Raw genomic sequence first — 24,005 nt, 5'->3', positions numbered from 1 at the left:
GTTTACGTTTTGACACATTAGTTTATTTGTAGACATCGCTCAGTACGCAACTCCTGATTCGAATTTAACCATGCCGTGTTGTGTCCTTTTAAAGTGTAGAAATACTGCTAGGATTTAAAGAAATAGGATGCAATCACATTTCATGTGTAACTATCAAATCAATGTGTTTGTCACAAATGCATAACTTAAAAAATGAATTGTTTTTCCATCTGTCAGATTTTTGATGAAACAAAATGTAAATTTCGTTAGTAGTAAAAAAATTTACATTACTTTGCTCATATAATAAGAGAAATAATGAAAATTGAACCCCGGATTAAACAACGCCGTGGTGGACATTTGGCCGACATTATCTCCAGAGTCCCTTTGGACTTTTCCAAAGTTCATAAATTTAATTACTCTTATTAAATGACCCTTTACTTATCTACTCTGTTGTGTCAATCAATGCTTCCTAGTGCACAATAAAATTTTTAGAAAAATAAACAAATGGTTTTTTTTTACCTTACATTTGTGTTATGGTTATATTCTTGGCGATCTGGCAATATTACTCGGTGACTTCAAGTATGCGCGCGGCGAAAGTGTGTCTAAGTGGGGGAATTATTGGACACAGTCCGATGTATTCAAATATGAGTCTACGCTCCTTCTGGACTATTCTTAATTCTATGCAAAGACTATTCAATATCAATTTAATTTATGTTATACGTCAAGTAAGCAAAAGAGATGTAGGATATTCCAATAACAAACGTTATACTGCGCATTGTGGCTGTGTTGTGTTGTAAGTTGTCACACAAGTCTACATGGGAGTATGATACACAAGACTTGATATATCTCGATCTGGAAAGTAAAATTTGTATAAATATACAGGATACAAAAAATAATTATCCTCGTTAGCCAAAGAATAATTATATGGATGAAAGCGACGCCAATACAATAGTAAATATGTTTACCGATGCAGCGTATTTCGTCCAGCAGTGAAATTTGGCAGTTCAAACAACCTCTAAAATCAACATTATTTCACGTCCGACCCCAAGAATGGTAGGCGAAGACGCCAACCACTAGACTACGGGGCGGACTTATCTCCTCTCGATTGCATAAAATTAAAAGTTAATAATTTTTCAATTTAGCAATTCAAAGTATAACATAATTTATTTATTCTTGCCATTGACAGTAAATTCGATAAAAACTAAACATTTCAACCAACCGAGAATGTTTTCTAGAATGATATCTGTAGCGACATCTATTGAACGTTTGTGTGATACTATTTGTAAAACTAAAGACATTTCCCAATTTACACTATCAAAAGATGTCAGTAGTTCATACACGAAACAGTATTGAGTATTTAATTTATTTCTCATATTTCTGAAAAGAAATAAATTCAGAAACAATGGACGGGTAACGGTTAGCTTTTACAACGCCCATGACATTAAATCTACACCTACAAGCTACAATAAAAAGTAAATACCGCATCAAAAGTCCGCAGATAATATTAGGTGCATAGAGATAAGATTGAAGGTGTGTACATTTTTCGATACGGAAGTGAAGAATACCCAATACCTACCTATCTGTAAATTTTACGCATGATTTACAAGCTGGTTTTAGATTTGGATCAAGAATAATAGAGCGTTTCATAATTTAGTAAACGATTAAGCGTGTTTTCGTTTTATCATTTACTTTTTGCATTTTCAATACAATGTGGTTAAGTTAAATATTTCCGTACGACATAATCGACGTTCGTTTTACTTCGCGTTCAACGTTGACAAATACAATATGGCGGTTGTCAACAAATACTCGGGAGACTTGTCAACACTGTAAATGACATTTTGATAAAAAGTGAATTAATTTTAACCGAATATCTATCAAATACCTAGGATAAATGTTCTTCTAAGTGCCAAACGCGAGAAGTTCCGCAATCGCGATGTCGAAAAGGTATGTAAACTGTCCCCTCTCGCAATCTTTGTATAAACAAGATAATGTACGCATATTTTAATAAGTTGCCAATAACTATTCCCCTCCTCTGGTTGATGCAGTCAAACATTTTGTTTATCGTTATACTCATTTTATTAAAGATTAGCACGTGTTATTGTTTTTAACAGAACCTCGCACAGTTATGCAATGTACACAATAAAAATATTGAGATCATATGTTTTCTATTTTGATTGTCGTAAGTGGTCTAAATAGTTAATTATTTTAATTAATTTGTGAACCACTTGGAGCCATATATTTTATTGGGTATTTTTTATCAATTTACTGCAGTTAAACGGTAAACAAATTTTATTTCGTGGTTTATTACGTCTTTTGTTTCGTTTTAATCGAATTTAATGGCATTGATAACGTAATCGTGACATGAGCTTCCGATAGAAAAACGTAGTTTTTTTCCCGTAAATTTGCTTTATTAGTAGATTGAACGCAATTATGTATTGGTATTTATTTATTCAACATATATAACAAATGTACAAGGAACTGGACAAAAAGAACGTAAATCTTTGTAGCAAAGACAAACAAGGGCAATAAAATAATGGCGTACGGACACCTACAGCTGAGGTGTTTGAACGAGTAAGTGTTCTGAACATCAGGCAACTGTACGCTAAGGCACTTCTCGTTCCAATTATAAACATAGTGGAAATAAAATTTTCAATACTTGCTATGAAACGCGTCTTAAAACAAAACAGCTATACATGGCAGCTTAAATGAAACCTCATTTGGTCAAAGGAGTCAAGTATACCTTGCTCCAAGAATATCTAACAATATACCATTTGCCACAAAAGTAGATAACAATCTTGAGCAATTTAAATTATTTGTAAAAAAAATAGCTAATTTTTTTGGGTCCCGAGAACTGTCTCGAGATAGTCACCCCACCAAAGCAGTATACTTATTTATACAAAATCATTTTTGTATTTGTATCCACACAGTGCCTGTATGAACATATGTCATATACTCTTATATTTGGCATTTGTGCGGATGTTGGGCCACCGGGAGCTGACAGCTGACAGTAGCTTGTTACTTGACCTAATGTCTGCACAGTAGTTGAGTATGTGAGCTGTACTAATAATATAATTTTGTTTTCTTTTTTTTCTTACTATTATTTATGGATACAGGGTGTTCTTTAAACCCTGTCACATCCGAAACCACGATGATCAGTATGAGCAAGTAGACATATTGGCATATTAAAATTAATTTTTAGAATGAATAAAATCTTAAAAAATAAAAGATAAATAAAAAACAAATGGTTGCTTACTCCTGTAGGGGAGAAACGAAGAGGGGGGAGAGGGGAGCCTGATACACTGTCAACCGCACGGCCGTGCCCCCCTTGCTTCTCCCCTGCAGAAGTAAGCAACCATTTGTTTTTTTTAAATATTTTTAAATTTCATCGTTCTAAATATTTTTTTTAATATGTTAATATGTCTTCTTGGCCATACTGATCATCGTGGTTTCGGATGTGACAGGGTTTAAAGAACATCCTGTATATTTGTGGATCTAAGCATGAATATATGTTATTTTATGTTTATTTTTAGACACTATAAGTATATATTGAATCATGTTAATGAATGCCTCGATACGGGTTGTGCCCAGTGAGGTATTCATATGTTTTTAAAGTTTTTTTATGTTTTATGTAAAACGTGAAATAAATAAATAAATTTATAAACATATAAGACTTCGAGCTAAACCATACCAATCCATCTTCATTCCATACTTTGTAATGGCGAAAATATCTATGAAAAGCCAAGAAGATTTATCCCATTCCAAGTTGAGTGAAGAATTGACTAATCTACACAATCTGGACATTGGGGTATAAAAACAAATGTTGCTTTTAGAAGATTTAATAAATAGCAGATGTTGACCGCTGGTGACATGGTTGGGAATGTGAAAAGAAATTGATTGCAACGGAGATGGGATATCACTTATAGCATTAAGTATTTTAAAAAGGCAAATAAGGTCCATCTCAGCTCTACGTTTCTCCAGTGAAGGCAGATTAAAAGTTTGCTCTATTTCAAAATAGGAATAATAATTAAGTATTAAGACAACCAGTCAGCGGAGTTGCCAAGAAAAATATGGCTAAGTTGGGCTACTTTCAGTCGAGTTGAATGACGTTAAAAAAAACAAATAAGTCTGCAAACAAACAAATTGCATATATTGCCAGTGAAGACATACGGACAGAAGCCCTGTCTTGATACAGAAAAGTAGCCAGAGACTGAAGTGCTTGCATCGATCCATGGAAAGACAGATGCTCCGTGTGTGTTTAAGAGACAAAATAAGAAATGATGAAATAAGGCGCCGAACCGGAGGTACAGACATTATGGACCGATAGCAAAATTAATATAGCAGCGAGCGGGACACTCGAAGAGACAAAATGAAGGCATGACAGTGGAGAGCATGGGCAAACGGAAGAGGTGTTGGAAGGCCTCCAAAAACATAGGTCAACAAAATCGCCTCGATAGCCGTTAGAACATGGATGAAAAAAGTGGGGGATGGAAGGGAGTGGAAACGCTTGGGAGAGTCCCTTATTCACCAGTGGAGAGAACAAGGCTAAAGAAGAAGAGAAATACACATGTTGGTACACAAATTTGCTAATCAAACAAAAGTAGCTTTATAATTTGAGTTGAATTTTTCATGTGTTTACTTCAAGAAGTGACAATTTTTTTTTTACTCTTACTTCTAAAAGGGTTGTGACGTAAACTCTATAACATTATTTATTATGTGATATTCCTTGCCTTATAAATCAATTAACTTCAGTGTGTAGTGTTTTATTTTCTTGTTATAATTGTTCAAAAGTTTTTAACAAATAAATAATAGCCACAAGGACAAATATTTTTATTACCATAACAGGCCAAAAGACCCAATTACAGTGGTGTATTACGAACTTCGAACGTGTATTACGAACCACGAAATTCCGGCTTGAGAAAAATAAATTAAAATTTTTGTTATCCTGTCGTGTCTGGCATACGACTTAGCCATTAGTCCACGGGAAGCGCCATTTGGTTCGATTCCGAAAAATGAAAAGAAATATCCATTTGCCTGTTTGTATTTTATCACCTCCCTTGGATCTACTGAAATCTACTGATTTTTTCTTCTCTATCTACCGAATTTCGCTTGATGGAGGTTGGCAATACTGCTCTAGGGCCATAATCTAGGGAGAAAATACAGAAATACGATTGTATGAAGTAATGTCAGACCCTGCATCTTCTTACGAATAACTTTTATAATGTCCTTTTGTAATTAAACTATTCGTTTTTTTCTTTTTCCTCTTGTTCCGGTTATTTATTGCTTTGCTTATGCGTACAAAGCTTTTTTCCGTAGTATGTATATATTGTACATTAGTTATTTTTCACAGGTCTGGGTCCAATCCTTCATGTTTTTTTTTCATCTGGGTTTTCAAAAATTTGGCCGTGTTGCGCGTACATTTGTTTGCAATTTAACCTCTCGGCGTCAAACATAGGACAATCGTGTAATATATGGAGGACGTCCTGTGTTAAGTAAATAACAGCATTTATCGATACTATGTCTGGCCGATTACCTTTCGTTCCCATCCTTCCTTTGACCCACCCTTTGGAACCTACCTAACATCAAGACGGAAGATATTCAAAATTAGAAGATTAGGATTTAGAACAAAAACAAAACAACATTTTTGACTTGACATAAAATCGGATAAAAAGTGGTTGGAATCGTCGCGCGTCGTGGAAAACATTGTTATATTTTATAGTTCATTTTGTGATCCATTGCCAGAAATTGAAAAACATTCAGATTATATTAAAGGCAGGTATCCATTCCATGTTCCTATTCTTTCTCAAATATTTCCCAATAACAAAACTGAATGAAATTCGTCTTTCATTTACAGTCCGCCTTTTCGTTAACATCCTGAGAGATGAGTCCATCGTAAGGGCAGCAATCACTATCTCTTTTTCGGAAACTATTCGTTTAAGATGTGTGGCTGCAGCAAATCCCCACTCTGTTAATTCATACTTCAAATGTAATTGGCAAAGTGTACTTTTCACAAAGGCACTTTTCGTATCATTTTTGCTCAAGATGTTTCTAATGGTTTTAAAGAAATACATGAACTTTATGAGTTTAATAGCTGTGTTATTAATATGAGTGTCTCATCTTAAGTTTTTACATATTTTAAGGCCCAGATTAGTAATAGTATGCCATGGTAGGGCAGTATAATTTTTAACAAGTTTCCACATGTCTCAATGATAAATTTATGAATGACCCACTGACCTATTTATATATCATACCCTATTCTTATACATAATGCATAATAGGTCATTATATCTCTTACACTAAGTCCGTAATGATACTAAATTATTATTGCATAATGAATATATAGATTATATAGTAGTCAGTATGTTTTTTATATTTTATATGCTGATACGCTGCAATTGAAGCGCTAATTCAGTTCCCTATGCACCAACAGTGGTGGTATTCTGGATCTTCTCTAGAGAGTTATAATTTTAAAGATTTTTATTTTTTTAATGCGACGACACTTTGCTTCGTATAATGGCCACACTGATGATTAAACGTCAAATGGTGTATAAATAAAACTGCTTCAACAAAAATTAAAGTAATACGGTTTGGTCGATTTAACCTAATAAGTGTTTTGAATAATGCTTCAGGTCGCAATAATGTTTTAAATTAAAATTGTCATGTTTGATTTCATGTGTTCATATTTTTTTATGTTTTATCATCAGTGTGGCCATATATGAAGCAAAATTAGTCGCAAGGAAAAAATAAACATCCACAAATTAACCACTCTCTAGGGGATAGAGAAGATTCATAATTGCACCAAAAATGCATTTTTAACAATTTTATATGCACATGTGGCAGTATTTTTTTATTGATAGTAGTTTCAAAGACCTCAAACAGTTTTTTATAACATCACAAAATAGCCGTAAAATTTATCTCCTCTTGTGATTTATGGCATTGGCCTTTTTAGAGCCAAGCCACAGAAATATCGCCAGTTGCTATGGATATGCAAAAATTTTGGCAATCGTTTGACATTTAAAAAAAAATGTTTTAGATTAAGCGTCCCTTGTCGGCAACATTTGAAAAAAATTATATTTATTTATTTAAATATTAAATTGCTATATCAGCTAATATATTAACAATTATTTTAATTGCAATTGCAATTTATAAACAAACAAAACGCATTTTTTAAAAAACAAAACTTTTCTTTCGTTTTTCATCTTTATTTGTACTGTTTATTGGGAATTTTTCTTTGGCCTTGATAATTGTAATGTCAAGATTCGTGATGATGTTCTATTTAAATTTAAATATTCACACAAATCGTGAGGTATTAGGGGCGTTTTGGTGGGAATTCAAAATTCTAATTAGCTTTCATTTTTATTTCTTCACACAATTTTAACACATTAGGTTACTACGATTTGTCACATTTCAGGGTGAATAAGAAAAGTGAGGATGGCCCGATCGAGGAGAGTCCTGTGGAGTCTGCTGTCCAGACTCCAGACGGAGAAGGGCGCGTGGAGAGGGGGGTAGAGGCTGCCGAACTCCCGAGCCCGGGAGGCTGGTGGGGGTCTTGGATCTCTGCAGCCAAAGACAAGGTTAAAAAAATTTAGATGTTTTCAGCACATGTGTCGGATTATTTGACGTCTGAGATGCAATGGCAACACTTACTTCGAAAGAAATGTTGCCACTATAAAAAATAGTTATTATTATTTCATTTTCTGGAAACACGCATCAGCATGTTGATAAAGCCGGTTACGTCAAACCGAGGTAGATAGGATAGATGAAACCATCTCGATACGTACCTATGAATATAGCGTTTGTAACCACCCCTCAGAATTAGTTTATTTACTTGTGGAGGGTAAAAATAAATTTTACGCTATTTTTGTCCTGTAGTGAAAATTTTATTTCCAGTCGGTGGAAGTATTGGGAATGGTGAAGAAGGATCTAGATGAACTGAGTACGGCAGTGAAGAGTGAAGCCTCTCATGTCATTAATACCACCTCTTCTGCTATTGGGAAGACCCTCAGGGTAAGACCATTTACATTTTATTTGTCTGTCTTGCTGATTTTTATGTTTTTAAAAAGGTGAAATTTGAAAACAACTCTTTTGCAATATTTTCCCAAAACTAGAAAGGACGATTTCTGGGTTAGGGATCCATTTTCTGTGGCAGCTAAAGTAGGCTTAAGCGCAAGTGATGATGAAAATCTGAGCAATTTAATCAGTGACTGGTTGAAACAATGATTAAATGATTTCAGCAGTTAGTTAGATCACACTGATGTGTCAAAATAAGCCATCATTGTTTTACTTCTGCTTTTTTATTTATTTTTTGAAATCTAGTCATATACTCAATAATACTAGAATAAAGATGATTTCAAACTTATAATTAACAATACTGGTACTGGATATTAGACATTTTTTTAAAAATAGAGTCATTGACACATTTCTGGTTATGTGGTTACAAGAGGAGATCCCAGCAGAATACTCGTACGAGGTTTTCTTGTAAGTTGAATTATTTCATACCAAAAACACGTACGACTTCTGCTCAGTGAAATTGATCTTTTGTGGCCCCAAGAGTGTTCAATGTCCTGGATGAACATATTTAGTTCTCCAAAACGAAAACCATTTTCAGGAGAAGTGTACAAGTTTGGAATTTGTCTAAGGAAAGAGACGATTGCAGGAGACTGCTGCGAGACATTGCATAGATTTATGTGTCCCTATATGCTTAAAAAGGCAAGTATATGAATCGTGCATATTACCGGTGACAACATACGGACTAGAAACCATGTCTGTAACACAAAAAAGTAGCCAGAAATTAAAATACACCCAACGATCCATGGAAAGACAGATGCTCGGCGTATGTCTAAGAGACAGAATAAAAAACGAAGAAATAGGGCACCGAACCCGAGTTGTAGATATCATGGATCATGCAGCGGAATTGAAATTGAAATGGCAGTGGGCAGGACACTCGGCGACACAAAATGATGGCAGGTGGACACCCAGAACAATAAAGTGGAGACCATGGGCAAACAAAAGAAGTGTTGGAAGGCCACAAAAAAGATGGGTCGACGACATTGCCTCTATTGCCGGTAAAACGTGGATGATGAAAGCGGGTGATAGGAAGGAATGGAGACGTTTGGAAGAGGCCGCCATCCAGCAGTGGAGAGAATAAGGCTGAAGAAGAAGAAGATGTGTAGTTTATTGAAATTTATGTTTATGTAATATTTTTATTTGGAGTATTCTTTAATAATATGCATGCTTCCACTTTCTATTATGTTGTATCCCAACTCAACACAAGGCCACAAGAGATTTATGTAAGAATTCAATTCACCAAGTGCCTGATATCAAAAAGATTTGCAATTCAAGAACTCATAATCATCTGTGTCATCGAGAGTTTTATTCACTCATGTTTTTATGTGAATTGTTATAATTACTAAATAAACATTTCAATAACATTTTTTATTTTCTAATATGAATAACCAACCCTAAAAAATAAGCCAAGTATTCCGTTAAAAATTTTTGATTTGCACTATTTTCCGCTGCTGAAAATCTTTGGGAAATGCGGAATTTTTAATGTTTTTTTTTTTTTTTATTCAGTTGGATGAACCGGAGTCTACAGCAAACACAATGAAGAAAAGTTTCAGTACATTTATGGGTAAGTTTCAATGTATTTTTATCATTATCTAGTTTGTAAATTTTTTATCAATACAGTAAAAACCCCTTTTCACGTTTTTCAAGGGAGCAAGAAAAAAGTGTAAAACTGATGAAAACACTAAAGTGAGGAAATGAAAAATGTGTGGAAAAAATAGGAATTACATAAAAATTAAATTGATTTGCTACACTATAGTGTACATATACTTCTAGAAAAAATGAAAAAACGGTGATAAGTTGAAATAGCCAATATTTTTTTTTACCTATCTCCAACGATTTCACTAAAAATATTTTTATATTTTTTCAAAAAATATTATGTAATCTGTTTTTTTTTTTTAAGTTTAAAAACAGCATGTTATAATTATTTTATGTGTAAATAAATAAAAAAAACGGAACTAGAATTTTAAATTTGCAAAAATAATACAATAATTTTTCCCCTAAATGTTTGGAAATTTTATTTATACGGTATCACTTTTTTTCTATGGCATCACTAAAAACAACTGTCATATAGATCGCGGCAAAATTGTTTCTACTTTTATGACAACTTTTTAAACCATCTTTTTTATAAATTTAAATATTTCTATTGTTTATTTATTTATTTATTAACGGACATTGTCCATGTATACAATTTATAGGATTTAAATATTACAGTAAAAGAATAGTTAAAAATATTATAAGGGAACATCATAAGGGACATCAAGACAAGATCTGGACTATTTATTTAGTGCTCGTTTAAATCGTTGTAAACTCAAACCAAAAAAGTCCAGATCTTGTCTTGAGTTAACAATACGACAAAGACGGGTCATTGGAGAATTAAAGCCATAGTTTGTTCTATGCGGATCGATGAACAGTACTTCATTGTTTCTCAATCTACGATTTGGAATATTGAATTTTACTTGTGCCAGTAATGATGGAACATCGATTATACCATTTAGAATAAATGGAGTCAATATTAGTTCTACGTTTTTGTAGACTAGAAATATTTAACATTGACTCTATTTCAGCATAAGAATAATTATCTATTGTTATGTTTTAAACATCGTAATTTAATGATATTAAAACTTTATTGTTTTTAAACGTTTGTCAACTGCGTATCATGATTTGTGCAAGTCAATATGACGTTTTTGTTCAAATGAAAACTAAGTTTGATCATTGAATTTTTTAAGCGCTCTGATATGTGTTAAATATATTTTTCAGATCAAGTAAATACAGTATTAAACCCTTCTCCCGATGATGATGACACAGAAGTTTACATCATCACTGATGGCGAACCAGTAGCTCTGACTTCTCTACAGGTATTTTAATTTTAATATTTTTTTTTTGTGTTTCTCTAAATAAAGCCCAACATTTTTAATGCCTTTCTTGAAATTTCATTGACATGATATATAAAAGACAATTTTTCATCAAAAAATACCCCGAGATCCTTTATCACTGATACTGTAGAAAGATTGACACCGCCAATACTGTAACAAAAAATGAGCGGTTTTTTTATTCCATGAAAACGAATGATCTGACATTATTTGGTAACATGTAAAATATTTTAGTTATACTGCATTGCAGTGTCTTTTTGGCCATATTTATTGCAATATCTAGGAACAGCTAGCTCTAGTACAGCCATACTAGTAAACCTGGTGTTGTAATCATGTTCCAACTTGTGTTTCTACTCGGAGTGCGACGCATGCTGACAAATTAAATTGTACCAAAGTAGAGCCCTAACAGATAATTTATTTACAGATTTTTACATCAATGATGTTGAAATGTACAACATTATAATGTTAGCCATTTGTTGATCACAGCAGGACGTGTTGTAATCTAAATCCTATTTATAAGAATGATTGTTTTTTTCAATTTTAAAGTCACCCTCGTGGTGCAATGGTCAGCGCGTTTGCCACCAAGCACCAAGTATCGGTTTCGATTCCCGACATGGTTGATATGAAATATTTATTTAAAAGGGTGTTTTCATCTTAACTTCATGTAACAAAAATGATCAAGATACGCTGCGATTGGTATACCAATACAGTGCCCCAGTACCAAAAAATGGAATGATGATGATGATTTTTTAAAATTTGTAGCAACAGAGATGGAAAACGTTTTTGAGAAGGTAATATGGAAGTATAGGCACTTACAAGGCCCTGTCATTGGCTGGTTTGAATTAAATCCCAGCCCGTCTACAAACATTTGGACGTACTCCAAACATTGTTGATTATTTTTTAGTTTCATCGAAACCCTAAACTTTATAGCCAGTTTAAAGAATGTAGACGGTGGCTAGATTTCTTACCGTCCATGCGCTCTGTAGCTGCAAGACGTGTTGATTTATTTATTGTACTGTGCACTTTAAGTGATTTTCACAAAAATGATGCTATATAAATTATGCCACTATTTATACATGGAACGCCACTTTAGTCTGCCTTTGCATTCAGACCTCGCTTCCTCTACATTCACACATCTTCTCATGCACGCCCAAATATTATTATGACTTTTGACATGTCCATATTTAAGTGTTTGTTGAATTTGGTCATGCCGTGTCTTTCTTGGTCTTCCTGGTTTTCTGCATCCATCAACATTTGCGTTAGCCGTCCTTTCACTGTCTGACGCACCACTTGCTCCCTAGCGAAAACCGTCCATGATGTAATAAATTGTATTGAAAAAAAAAGTATGACGTATGTTTTCAGAAGGAGGTGTTGGCTCTGCAGCGACTGGACGCTACTTACCTAGTGCCCCCAGAGGGCGAAGCCCTGTCACGGCTGGCCGCGTGGCGCGCCGTGCACTCGCGCGCGCCCCCCGCCGCGCTGCAGCGCCTCCTGCTCGCCTCCCCCGTCCTGCAGGAAAAGTTCACCCGCCTGGTGCCCGCCGCCCTACCTGCGGACGACTTCTGGGAGAGGTAACCAGGCTTTATACATCAATATCTTTCTTCTTTTCCCACATCCGCTCCTAAATGGAGCCTGTTGATATCGCCAGACGCCTCCAGGAGACCCTATTGCCATTCAGCACTCTCGCCAATCCGCGTCAATCTCCTGTCTCTTATATATATTTATTAATTACATTATACATACATTTGTTAAGGACAGGGACACAGTTTATAGCGACATAATCAGGAACGACCCATGTCTGTGAACTTGCTCCGACTCGCTAGAAAATCCGTGTTGAGTCGGGGCACTAGTAATGCATTCATAACCATACATTCACACACATATATACATATATATTCGCACATACATATTTATATTATATTTTATACATACATATATATTAAGTTTATGCACATCATTGATACTTTATACATTATTACATTTTACATTTATAAATACATATGAATTATTTACCAGTTTGTCCACATTTGATCGCAGAAATCCATTCCCGTTCGAGCAAACCAGTTACTCAAACCAGATTTGAATTTCGAAAATGACTCAGATTCCTTTGTTACCTGATCTAGTAAATTAAAAATTCTTGGACCTACCACAGAGAAAGTCTCCTAGCCAAAGTTATATCCTCCGAATAAAGCCAAAAGATCGCCATCAACGTTCTTCCATCACTTTCGATTCGTAATACTGTCTCTTGTCACACTATCGATAGTTTTTTTTTTTTTTTTACATTTGTATTCTGTGACAATACTAAATTAACCTGAATACATGACTCGATATATCTGTGTATGAGTTCTAGAAGGAGCAATGTCATATTTGACACATCTAAGATATTGAGCTTTGAATGTTTTGACTAAAAATTAAAAAGTCAATTTTTTTCCCCATTACAATCTAAGCCACCTAAATTAAAATATCATGTGTAAATTTATTAATATACAGGTAACCCCCCGTTGATCGCTACCTCGGCGAGTGTGGATTCGTTATAACGTGATATTTTTCACAATGTAGTGACGTTAGAAAGGAAACTCAAAAAATGCAGAACAGAATAAATGCAGAACAAATTCGTCAAAAAACGCTACGATTAACCGTTTTACAGGAAATTTAACGAAATAGATATATTTACCAAAAATATTAAATTTATCAAAACTGCCATAGGTAATAAATTGTCTTTGTCCGCATCCTCCTCTCCGTTGCTCTCTATCCCTGAACAAATATAAGTTTTATAGTGAGAAGATCTTTTAATATAATTATGTATCCCCGTACTGCGGGCCAACTGTTTGTGACACCTGATTTTTATAATCCGAATCATTTCTATTAAACTTATATGTTATTCTTATTTATATATTATGTAGGTGCATATAATATGCATTTGTGTGTTCGTTTTGAATCAACATTTGCGTATTGTCAAACCTTATTTTATTGTTGTCATTATTTCGTATTTACCGCATTTTGTGGTTACCTACCGTACTCGTATTGTATGGGACTCGTCGCACATTATTTATTCGATGTTTATCAGTTAAATTTTAAAATAAAATGCTTTTTTTTTTTCAGAATACGGTTTTGAAATTTAACATACTTTAAAAAAATAAAATACAATTTATATCATTTTGTCATTTGAATTTTAACAAAAAGGTTTCTAACTTTTTACTTAGCTCTTTATTGTACCATTTATAATACAATTTACAAGTTTTAAACAATTATTTTTTTCATACTTACGCACCCACACACACGCACCCTCTCCCTCATTCATTCCCACACGCGCATGTATCCTCTCCCTCATTCATTCACGCATACACACATTTCACATACACATGAATACAAACGTCACACAAATACAATTACTAAACTTCTTTTCTTATATATTATGTGTCATTATATTTACAGTGGATTTTTTTAATTGGCTTTAGTATTGTTAAGATTTTTCTAATTATTTTATTTATGTAATAGCTGTAAAAATCCCAAATAAAATAAAATATAAATAAAATAATCGAAATTATAGAAAATGGTGGTATAATTCCAGTTGTAGGTAGGGATTTTAAATTTCCTGAGTCTACGGTGTGATCAATTGAAAAAAAAAGCAAAGCGAAATCGTTTTAAAGCAGGCAATTGTTGGTTTGATCGGTTTAAATCATTATCAAACTTGCGTTGCCTTAAAATGATTGGCGAATCGGCTTAACTTGGCTAAGCCTAAAAAGGCTTAGCGAATCCCTTAAAACTCTCTTCTGTTCTCTAGTTTGCCCGCACCTAGAGTATTCCTCTGTTATCTGGTCTCCATATTATGATGTTCACATCATAAATATTGAATCCATTCAACATTGATTTTTAAGAAAGATAGGCTGGAGGTTGGGCATATCCAGAGACCAATATACATATAATGAGTTAGAAACTAGCTTAAATATATCTTCTCTTCAAGACCGTCGAAATAAATCCGACCTTCTAGGCCTATTTAAAATTCCCAACTCACTCTTTGATGCGCCTGAACTACTGAGCACAATAAAATTCAATGTCCCAACTAGAAACCTCGGACAAAACTTACTCTTTCATACCGATAACAACCATAGAACTAACTATGGTTTTCATTACCCTATGCCCAGAATTCTTAGGTCTGCCAACAAACATACCAGTCTTGATTTCTTTGATAACAAGTAGTCTTCTTTCATAAGATCACTGAATCTAATTCAAATTACAATAATAAAGTCAGTAGAAAAACTCAATATATTAAGAATCTAATTCAATTATAAACACCTCTCTTTCGCTTCCACTCCCACCAAGTTTACTATATACCATTGTGTCTTTCTACTTTCTTTTATAATCATTTTCTAGTATACATATGTCCTTAAAAATGCCCATTGGGCGTATATATATAAAAATAATAAAAAAATGCATACATTGGTCGTTTTTTAAAATAAAATAACAGAGAGGGAAAACATTTTCGGCTGCCATTTTTTATTTCAAAAATCTTAAATTCAATCTCTAACTACATCTGTAAATACACATTTTTTTCCTAAATATTTTGACTTAAGTTGTTGTGTTTTTATGTTAGGTTTACATACTGAAATATTTGTAATTTTTTTTATAATTTATCTATAGAAATCATATATATGAGGGTATTAAAAGCAAACTTAGAAATCTCCATTGAAGGAGTTAATGAGGTATTTGCATAAAACTTAGAAAAGAGAATTGTGATATTTCTAATAGTGCTTCACCAACTCAATGGAGAATGCTAAGTTTGCGGTGTCAAGTAGTATAATTGAAATCAGTTTTTGCAAGATTTAGAGACGGTTTTGAATTACGCAGTTATTTACGTAGTTAGGTTTTTATGTATAGTTTATTTTGGCATCAATAAATAATTTTCCGTTTTTGGTGGAGATATCTAATTTTAATTTTAATGCCATCATATCGAAAAACTGAGTATTTGATTATTATCTAAAGTATTTAAGTAAAAAATTGTGAGGTCGTCGCATTTAATGACTCGCATCTCTTTTTCCCTGTGGTCTTCATATGATGCACTCATATTGTGGTTCATGTGACTTCCAGGTATCTCTTTCGAAAGGCGCTGTTAGAAGACAGGCTGAGCAACCTGAACAGCGCCCTGGCTTACCAGCCTTCGGACACTGTGGTGTCCAGTGTCCTGGAGCTCCCCTCCTCCCCCTCTCCGGCCCCAGCCCTCTCGGCGGCCCCCTCCCCCTCGGACAGCGTCCGCTCCAACTGCGGCTCCTCCCCCCAGCTGTCTGAGGGCCAGGACTCAAATGTGCAGTGGGACAATGGTGAGCTTATACGAACCCAACAACAAAATTGAAATATTGCGTACCTTTTGGACAGTTTTTAGGAATAAGTTAATTGGGGGAATATTTGAATAAGAATGTGTGGAAAAAAATGGGACCTGCGCATTTTGGCGTCAAAAGCGGGAAAATGTAAAAATGAGGTTTTACTGTATTGTGTGTGTTAAAAAAATTGAGAGTTAACAAACATGTTTATTGTTAATGGCAGAAATTCCGTAAATAAATAAATATGTCAAATTAATAGTACACGATAAACTAATAACTGAGGCCTATTTTATTACAGATTGGTGGTCCAAATGAAAAAAGTCGAATAAAAAATATATTAATCAAAAAAAAATCTGCAGTGGGAAAAAAACGCACATTTTCTTTAGTCGTATACCTGGAAACTTATCAATAAAGCTGCTAATTTATTTTCTTGTTTCATTAAACTAAAAAAATATAATTTAATAACTTGAATTTATTTTGTATTTATGCTTATTTTTTTATTTGTAATACCTATATGCTACTTAATTTCTTTGATGGACGGACACAGAGTATAACGGTATTTTTGTTAATTTTGCAATTTATATGCGATGTGTTCCTTGTGCGTGTCTGCATCGATGGTATTGACAGTACACATATACGACTATGCTTTGTGCTTATTAAACTTTGGTTTTAATAAAATAAGTACGCACATTTGTGTCACATTTTCAGTGGCACAAATAGTACAAGATGGTCTCAGTAATGCGAGGCATATCCAGAAAGTAAGAGTACTGTTCGGCTCTTGTGCTGTGAGAATTTTTTTCCAAAAGTTAGCAACACTGATTGGTAGTGGAAGCCTCCTGAACACAACGAGCACCGGCGACTCTTGTTAGTACCAAAACTTGGCGCGTAGTGTCTGTGAAAGATGTCAATAAGAAATCCCGCTGAGCGCGAGGTGCAAATTGAATCGGGTCGCTAGCGCTCGCGGATGTAACAATGTAACGTATTATTATTTTTAAATGCAAAAATTTAGTGCTCTTACTTTCTGAATATGCCTCATGTAAGTAGACTCATTAATATCATTCATTGAGTGGTACAAATAGTATAAATTAGTTCTATTAGTATAATTAAGGGTAAAAGCTCAACCAACTTTCGGGTGTCTACGTGCCTCAAGGGTCAGTACTCGGACCACTCCTCTATCTCCTTTACACTAAAGATATAGAGAACATTATCAAAGAATGTGGATTGCGGTCTCACTGCTACGCAGATGATACTCAGATTTATTTTTATTGCAAACCAGGCGAGAGAAGTGTGCTTGTCAATTTAATTGATGGATGCATCGAGAAAATAGGAAACTGGATGGCTGAAAACAGACTAACATTAAACCCATAAAAAACTGAACAACTATGGGTGGCTTCAGCCAGATGACAGAATTTGATCTAGGATACGGCCCTACCCAATGTGGGGAGTACCGCTTTACCTACCGTTAAACTACTGGGAGTTTTACTCAATTCTGACCTTTCTCTTGACGCTCAAATTAGTAGAACGGTAAGTTCATGCTTCTACCAGCTGAGACAAATTAAATGCATACGCAAAAATTTGCCGGTTGATGCCGCCCGTCAATTAATAAATGCGTTTGTAGTGTCTAGAGTCGATTATTGGAATGGTATCTATGCAGGTCTACCAATGAACAAATTGATACAGTAATAGCTTCTACTTTTTTTTATATTTCAATTTTTTATTCCAACCAGTTAATATATTATATGTAACTAATGATGAAATAACCATGGCCATGTCAAGAAATGATAATGAAGTAATTAATTGAATTTTGCAGATTGCCTTCTTTGCAATACTCAAGTAGAGGTTGCCATGTTTGCAAAACATCCAATAATTTGATAGTCAGATTCTCACAAATAAAGCCATATTTTGAACTGACAATGTTATAATTATTGTAAACAATTGGAAACTGAATGAGGTTTTATTCATATCTCACTTTTTTAAGATTTTGGATTTTGACATGTTTGCAATATGTTCAAAATGGCTGAAAATTGCCAGATTAATTTATTGTAAACGAGTGTACTAATTAAGGATATAAATTGGCTTTTACAATTACTTATTTAAATTAAAATATTATGTGTATTTTTTATCAAACTTGATACTGGTGGACTTTTTATATCTGGTGCATTCTCAATTCTTACACAAACGTACTGTGTAGTATCTGTGAACAAGCTCATGGTATGACACCGCACGGCATACGCATTATGAAAATAATCTCTGTCTCTCTCGCGCTTATGAGCGTGACATAGACAACTATTGCTTTGTTAGTTGCTAATGATATGGTAATAAAATATACACAGGACACTTCTGCGTTCGACTGAATTTCGCTGCGATTCTTATAGCAAAAATATAATAATATGTATTCGATGTATATGCATTAAGCTATGGTTAAAAACCACTGATTTAATATTTTCATTTAATCAAATCATGTATAGGGCGATTATCTAGTGCTGGCGCTTTTGCAAAACTAACACAAAAACATATTTAATGTACAGAATATTCATTTTTAAAATCTTGATATTATATTAAATGTTTTCAAAAATCTCTTTTGGATTAGAGCGAAAAAAAACAATAACCTGAAAAAATAATGTCAAAAATTTATTTATTTTTAAACAAGCATGTTTTTTATTTTAAATTTTGTGTTCATTATTGAATAATTAATACAGTATAAATAAAATGCACAGTACAAACTATATTGGAGAAAATATGTATGCACACTAATTGATTAACAATTAAGATAGCACATTTGGTTAAAATTTAATAAAACTTTTTTTTTAAATCAACATGCTGTAGATTTTAAATGCGTTTGTGTGAGTTTTGCAATTGCGCCAGCTTTAGTTAAACAACCAGTATCATTTAATTTGTTTTCGTTCAATTAGACAAATTGCCATTTCTATATATTATATGCTTGACAATAAGTTAAGTAGCAGTTTTTAAATGTTAATATATTTTGTGTCATTCAAACTCGGCTCTGTTCCAGAAGATTTCGCAATGGATGTGGAACTTTCGGAAGAACAGCAAACAAAATTACTCGAGGAATACGAAGAGGAAATCCGTACAGCGAAGCAGTCTACTTTACCATCCAAACAGGCTGTATCACCGTCCCCGACGAAGTCTGTATCCAGTCCACAGCTGAACCAATCCACGTCTGATAAATCCCCCAAGAAATCACTATCGCAAAGCAAAATAACTCCGCTGAAGAAAACCGCAGATTCCAAATCAAAAAGCTCGGATACGGTCGCAAACGTGCAAAAAACGATGGCGAAAAAACTGACGCAGGGGAACAAGAAACCCCCGTCCAAGAACGCCAAGTCCGATATCCAGAGCAAGTTAGTCGAAGACCACTTTGTCGACGACCATCCGAGGAAGGCGAAGGTCAAAAGCCTTTCCGAGGAGCTAGCCGAAAAAGCCGCAGTCGTCGACAATGCGAGTAGTAATTCTGACGAGAGTTGGGAAAAGGAGTTTGAATTTGAGGACGGTAAAGAAATTTGACTCGGGTGATTTGTTAAAATAGTCATTGTTTTTTTTTCCATGACTCGTTCGATTTAATTGTGTCAATGACTGCATAAGTTTTTGTTGTAAATGTTCTTCCTCTCTATTGTAATTTTTTAATATGAACAGCTCCCCGGGGAGGTGAATCCAGTTCTTGTCTACAAAAATTTTGACATACTCAAAATATTGTAGATAATTTTTGTGAAATAGTTCCAACAGTTCCTTGTACTAGATGTTTTCTCCCGCTGCTCTAAACAGTTATTTAGAAACAGTTCAATTTGTGAATCGGTAACTGTTATTGCTACTCCTTTTAAATAACCGAAAGGCTCATCTCTAATTGGCACACCAACTGCATCGCATCCTGATCGTTTTTTATATGTGAAGATAAGATTCAGGTGCCATATTGCAGTTTAAACGACCTTTAAAATCAATATTTCACATCTACCCTGCCGGGAATCAAACCCAGGACCTCGAGAGTGGTAGACGAACGCTTTGACTGCGACTCAACGATTTGGACATATCTTCACTTAATTTCCTTATTTAGCATTCTTACCCGAGAGCAAGCATCAAGTTGAAAACGTCCGCCCTTTTAGTTCTATTTCACACACAGAACAGCATTCTTTCTCCGCCTTGACGTAGAGAAGTTATTGTATACAGAAATTAAATTATTTTTTTATTTTTTTTCTGCAATTTTTTCATCTTTTAACAATGCTGCATACTTTTAAGAAAGAAAAAAAACAGTTACCAATACTTTTGACAATACGTAAATAATTCTATATATACATTGACACAATTAAATATGACGATTTATGAATAAATTAACTAAATATTGTTGTTAAAATTTAATATGAATTTAAATTGGCAAATTACAAGACAAACGCTTTGCATTTTGTGTTATGTGACACATTGTATCCGTACTAAAGTATTTTTCCTTCATAAAAAATGCTGAAAAATAACTCCGTACCTTAAAGAATAATATGCGGAAGTCACATTAAATGAAATGTGAAATAACCTCAGAGTAATAATGCGCCAAACTATAGAGAAGCCTAAACATAGGAAAACCATAAGTTAGCTACAGTTCACAGTAAAACAATGGATCGTACTCTGCTCAAGAATTGCCAAATCGAATTAATTTAATCCATTGTTTCCGCGTCTTGTCATCTTTAGGAATGCTAAAAAATAGTACCTAAATATCAACACATTTTTCACTCAAATTGAAATTGACATTATTTTACTTTTCATTTGCAATAATTCTGATCATTACAGAAAACTTTAACAATGTATATATATAGGCGTTTCAGGTTTTAGGACATTATATGGATGCCTGGTGTGGCCCTGGCATATTGCCCATAGTAAACTGGCATTATCAACATTAAACATACTTTAATTCACAAATTTATCGCCTAAATTGAGAAAAAATAATATCTAAAGTAAATATGTTGATATAAGGAAAGTTTTGAATCAACATAATTCACATGTCGAGACAATAAATGCCAAAAATCAATGTAAATCAAAGGAAAATATTCTAAATCAATTGCATGTGAAAACTGACTCCTTAACACCTTTGACGCTCCTACTGCTGCAACCAAACATACTGCAATTGAGGGCATTGGAAGCAAAGATACCAACCTCCAAAAAAAAATTTTTTTGGTTATGATGTAAGTCTGTAGTTTATCAATTTTATTTTTATAAAAATCATGAGTTGAGTTGCAAATATAGTTTAAAATCATACTTCTGATGGTTTAAAAATAGTGTTTGAAAGCAAACATAGCAATATCCATCAGCCATTTTGTTTGACCAATAACAGGCTTGAGATTTAAATTTTCAAAATGGCTGTGCCATACAAATATTAAGAAAGTTTTTTGAATTCGTGTTTCTATTAAAGCTAATTTATTAGTATCTTAAAGTTTAAGTTCAGTGAAAATAACATTTCTAACATAAAGACTCTCTTTGGCATTAGTGTAGCAGTTTTTGTTATTTTTCTCGAAAACTCCAAAACGGGAGTTTGCTATCTTTGCTTCCAATGCCCTCAATTCACCATTGTCGATTTTTATTTATTATAACGTAAATATCCAAGTTATTTACAAACAAAGCCAAGCACAGTGACAAAAGCGTCCATTTTGGTTGTCAAACAAACTAAAATGGTCGCCAGCAGAGTGAAGTTGTCGTTAACCAACAACGCTTCCGTTCTATGAAACATAGCGATAGGGCTTCTCTATAGCTTGGCGCATTATTACTATGAGGAAATAACGTTTTAATAATGTTTTTTTTTGCATTAAAGCAAAATTGTACTTTAAATTTTTATTTCAACTTAAAAAATCATTTTTACTACGAAAGTGGGCGTGACTATAAAATATTTCAATGCGATAATTTCTTCAATTTTATCTTAAAAACGGCAAAAGGTGGAGTCCCACGTTTTATCCTCTAAGGTACAGAACTAATTATTACTTTTTTTTTTAATAACAAAACCTTCGGCACTTCAATCGTATTTTTTTTTTTTTTTAATTACTTTTTTTTGGTCGGCGTCCCACAGTTTAGAAAAAAGCCGTCGGTAGACGTCCATGGGGGGCGATTACAATTTACAATCTAAAGATACCGAAGCGAGAATCAGAGCGATTATAAAAATATACTAACGGCTCTGTATCTTTGAGTTTCGAGGTAAATCAGTCGAGGGCACCCACACCCCACGGCACACAAATCTACTCACTGGAAATGGCTTAAATGAAGTTCAAGCAAGCACTTTTTGCTTTAATTGTGAATTCAATTTTAAATAATTTTGAGATGGCTACTTTATCACAAGAGCCTATTTAAAATACGAAATAGAAAAATATAAATTTTAATTGAATATTGAGCGCAGTGTAAAGCAGTGACAGCACAATCTAGCGGTTAATTCTTAAAAATTCGGGGCAGTTACAATGCCTGCCTGAGATTATTCGACATTTGGGATGACATAATGCGCAGGCCAGATCGGAAGAAATGTTGCTACTCATCATCATCATCCCCTTTCCGCACCTAATGATGCATAGGGCACTGCATTGGTACGCCAATCGCAGCGTATCTTGATCATTTTTATTACATATAGTGGGTATACTGGCAAAAAAAGTTAACTCGCAAATATGCGGATTTGACTTAATGATGCAGTTTTGTAAAGTTTTTGACGCTCTACAAACTGGCAAAATACACTAAGTCATATTCAATTTCATATATCTGTAATTTTAAAAATAAACTTAAGGTTAAGTCGTATACGGGATATTTTATTCAGGCTAAAAGCTTTAAATAACTTAATATTTACTCCATATAAAATTAAGAATTGGAAAAATTAAAAACATGTTCTTAAATGAGCACTTAACATCTTACTATATTTAAATGAGATCTAAAAGAGTAAAATTGTAACACAACTTAATTGCTTGAATTCTCAAATAAGGGATTTGAGAGTTAAAGTAACAAAGGTAACATGATCAGTCTTACGCTTCAGGCACCAGTCCAGGGACTATAAAATATTCTAGTGTGAAAACACCTTTTTAATATAAATATTTCATATCAACCATGTCGGGAATCAAACCCGAGATCTCTCGCATGGTAGGCAAATGCGCTGACCATTACACCACGAGGCTGACGAAAGTTGCCACTATGAAAAATAAATATATTGCACGCGAAATAAATATAAAAGTGACTCATAATATGAAAAAAATTATAATTAACCAAATAAACAGTATTTTCTTTAGTCCACTTCTGTCTCGTTTTAAAGATCGTATCCATCTCACTTCAGACTTTCCATCTTAACAAGAACAACATGACCAAAAGACTTGACTTATTTGCTCCATATGTTCAATGTAATATTTAGTAATCACTGTAAAAATAAAATAGGATATAATTTATCAGTTAATTATACCTTGATAAAACAGCTTTTGTAACTTTGAAACCGGTCGGTAGAAAAAAAAAAATTAAGTGGTTAAAAACTAAGTTGAATTATATTTAACATATTACAACAGAGATGAAGAACATTTAAGAGAAGGTAATATAGAAGTCTAGGCATCTACAGGGCTTATGACCTGTCAATGGCTGGTTTAAGTGGCCACTTTACACACTGTAACATTCACCATTCTGCCTATATTTGAACATCTATATTCCTTCAATTCTTTCATCTGTTGATGTTTGTGAAGTTAAAGAGCTGAAACCTTTATTTATGCGGGTGAGATTCATCTAATTGAATTATTTCACCCACATACTAGGCAACACCTGAAAATAT

The 24,005-nt window shown here is 33.8% G+C and overlaps 1 protein-coding gene across 3 annotated transcripts; it reads left to right on the top strand.

The window, feature by feature from the left end:
- Positions 1-1,614: 1,614 nt before the first annotated feature.
- LOC148277520 (BSD domain-containing protein 1-like) lies at positions 1,615-21,256 on the top strand. 3 transcript variants are annotated; one of them, XM_088232786.1, is made up of 8 exons: positions 1,615-1,923; positions 7,388-7,550; positions 7,867-7,983; positions 9,550-9,607; positions 10,801-10,898; positions 12,276-12,484; positions 16,002-16,231; positions 19,248-21,256. In XM_088232786.1, exons 1-8 carry the CDS (start codon positions 1,913-1,915, stop codon positions 19,754-19,756), a joined length of 1,395 nt encoding a protein of 464 aa, XP_088088912.1. In that variant the 5' UTR covers positions 1,615-1,912; the 3' UTR covers positions 19,757-21,256. The 3 variants fall into 3 exon arrangements, with proteins under 3 accessions (XP_088088912.1, XP_088088911.1, XP_088088913.1); XM_088232785.1 differs by having other exon boundaries at positions 19,245-21,256; XM_088232787.1 differs by lacking the exon at positions 19,248-21,256 and adding an exon at positions 16,530-16,656.
- Positions 21,257-24,005: the final 2,749 nt, after the last annotated feature.

The sequence above is a fragment of the Micrasema longulum genome, unplaced genomic scaffold (genome assembly GCF_059751315.1).
Source record: "Micrasema longulum isolate JH-2025_06_02 unplaced genomic scaffold, ASM5975131v1 h1tg001019l, whole genome shotgun sequence".
NCBI lineage: Eukaryota > Metazoa > Arthropoda > Insecta > Trichoptera > Brachycentridae > Micrasema > Micrasema longulum.
Note: the sequence above shows the minus strand (reverse complement) of the source record. Positions and strands in the feature narration are given on the sequence as shown.

Excerpts from the sequence above, each read along its gene's own strand:
- LOC148277520 (XM_088232785.1), top strand. Across the intron at positions 9,608-10,800 it reads AAGTTTCAGTACATTTATGG|ATCAAGTAAATACAGTATTA; the intron begins GTAAGTTTCAAT and ends TATATTTTTCAG. Across the intron at positions 10,899-12,275 it reads TAGCTCTGACTTCTCTACAG|AAGGAGGTGTTGGCTCTGCA; the intron begins GTATTTTAATTT and ends GTATGTTTTCAG.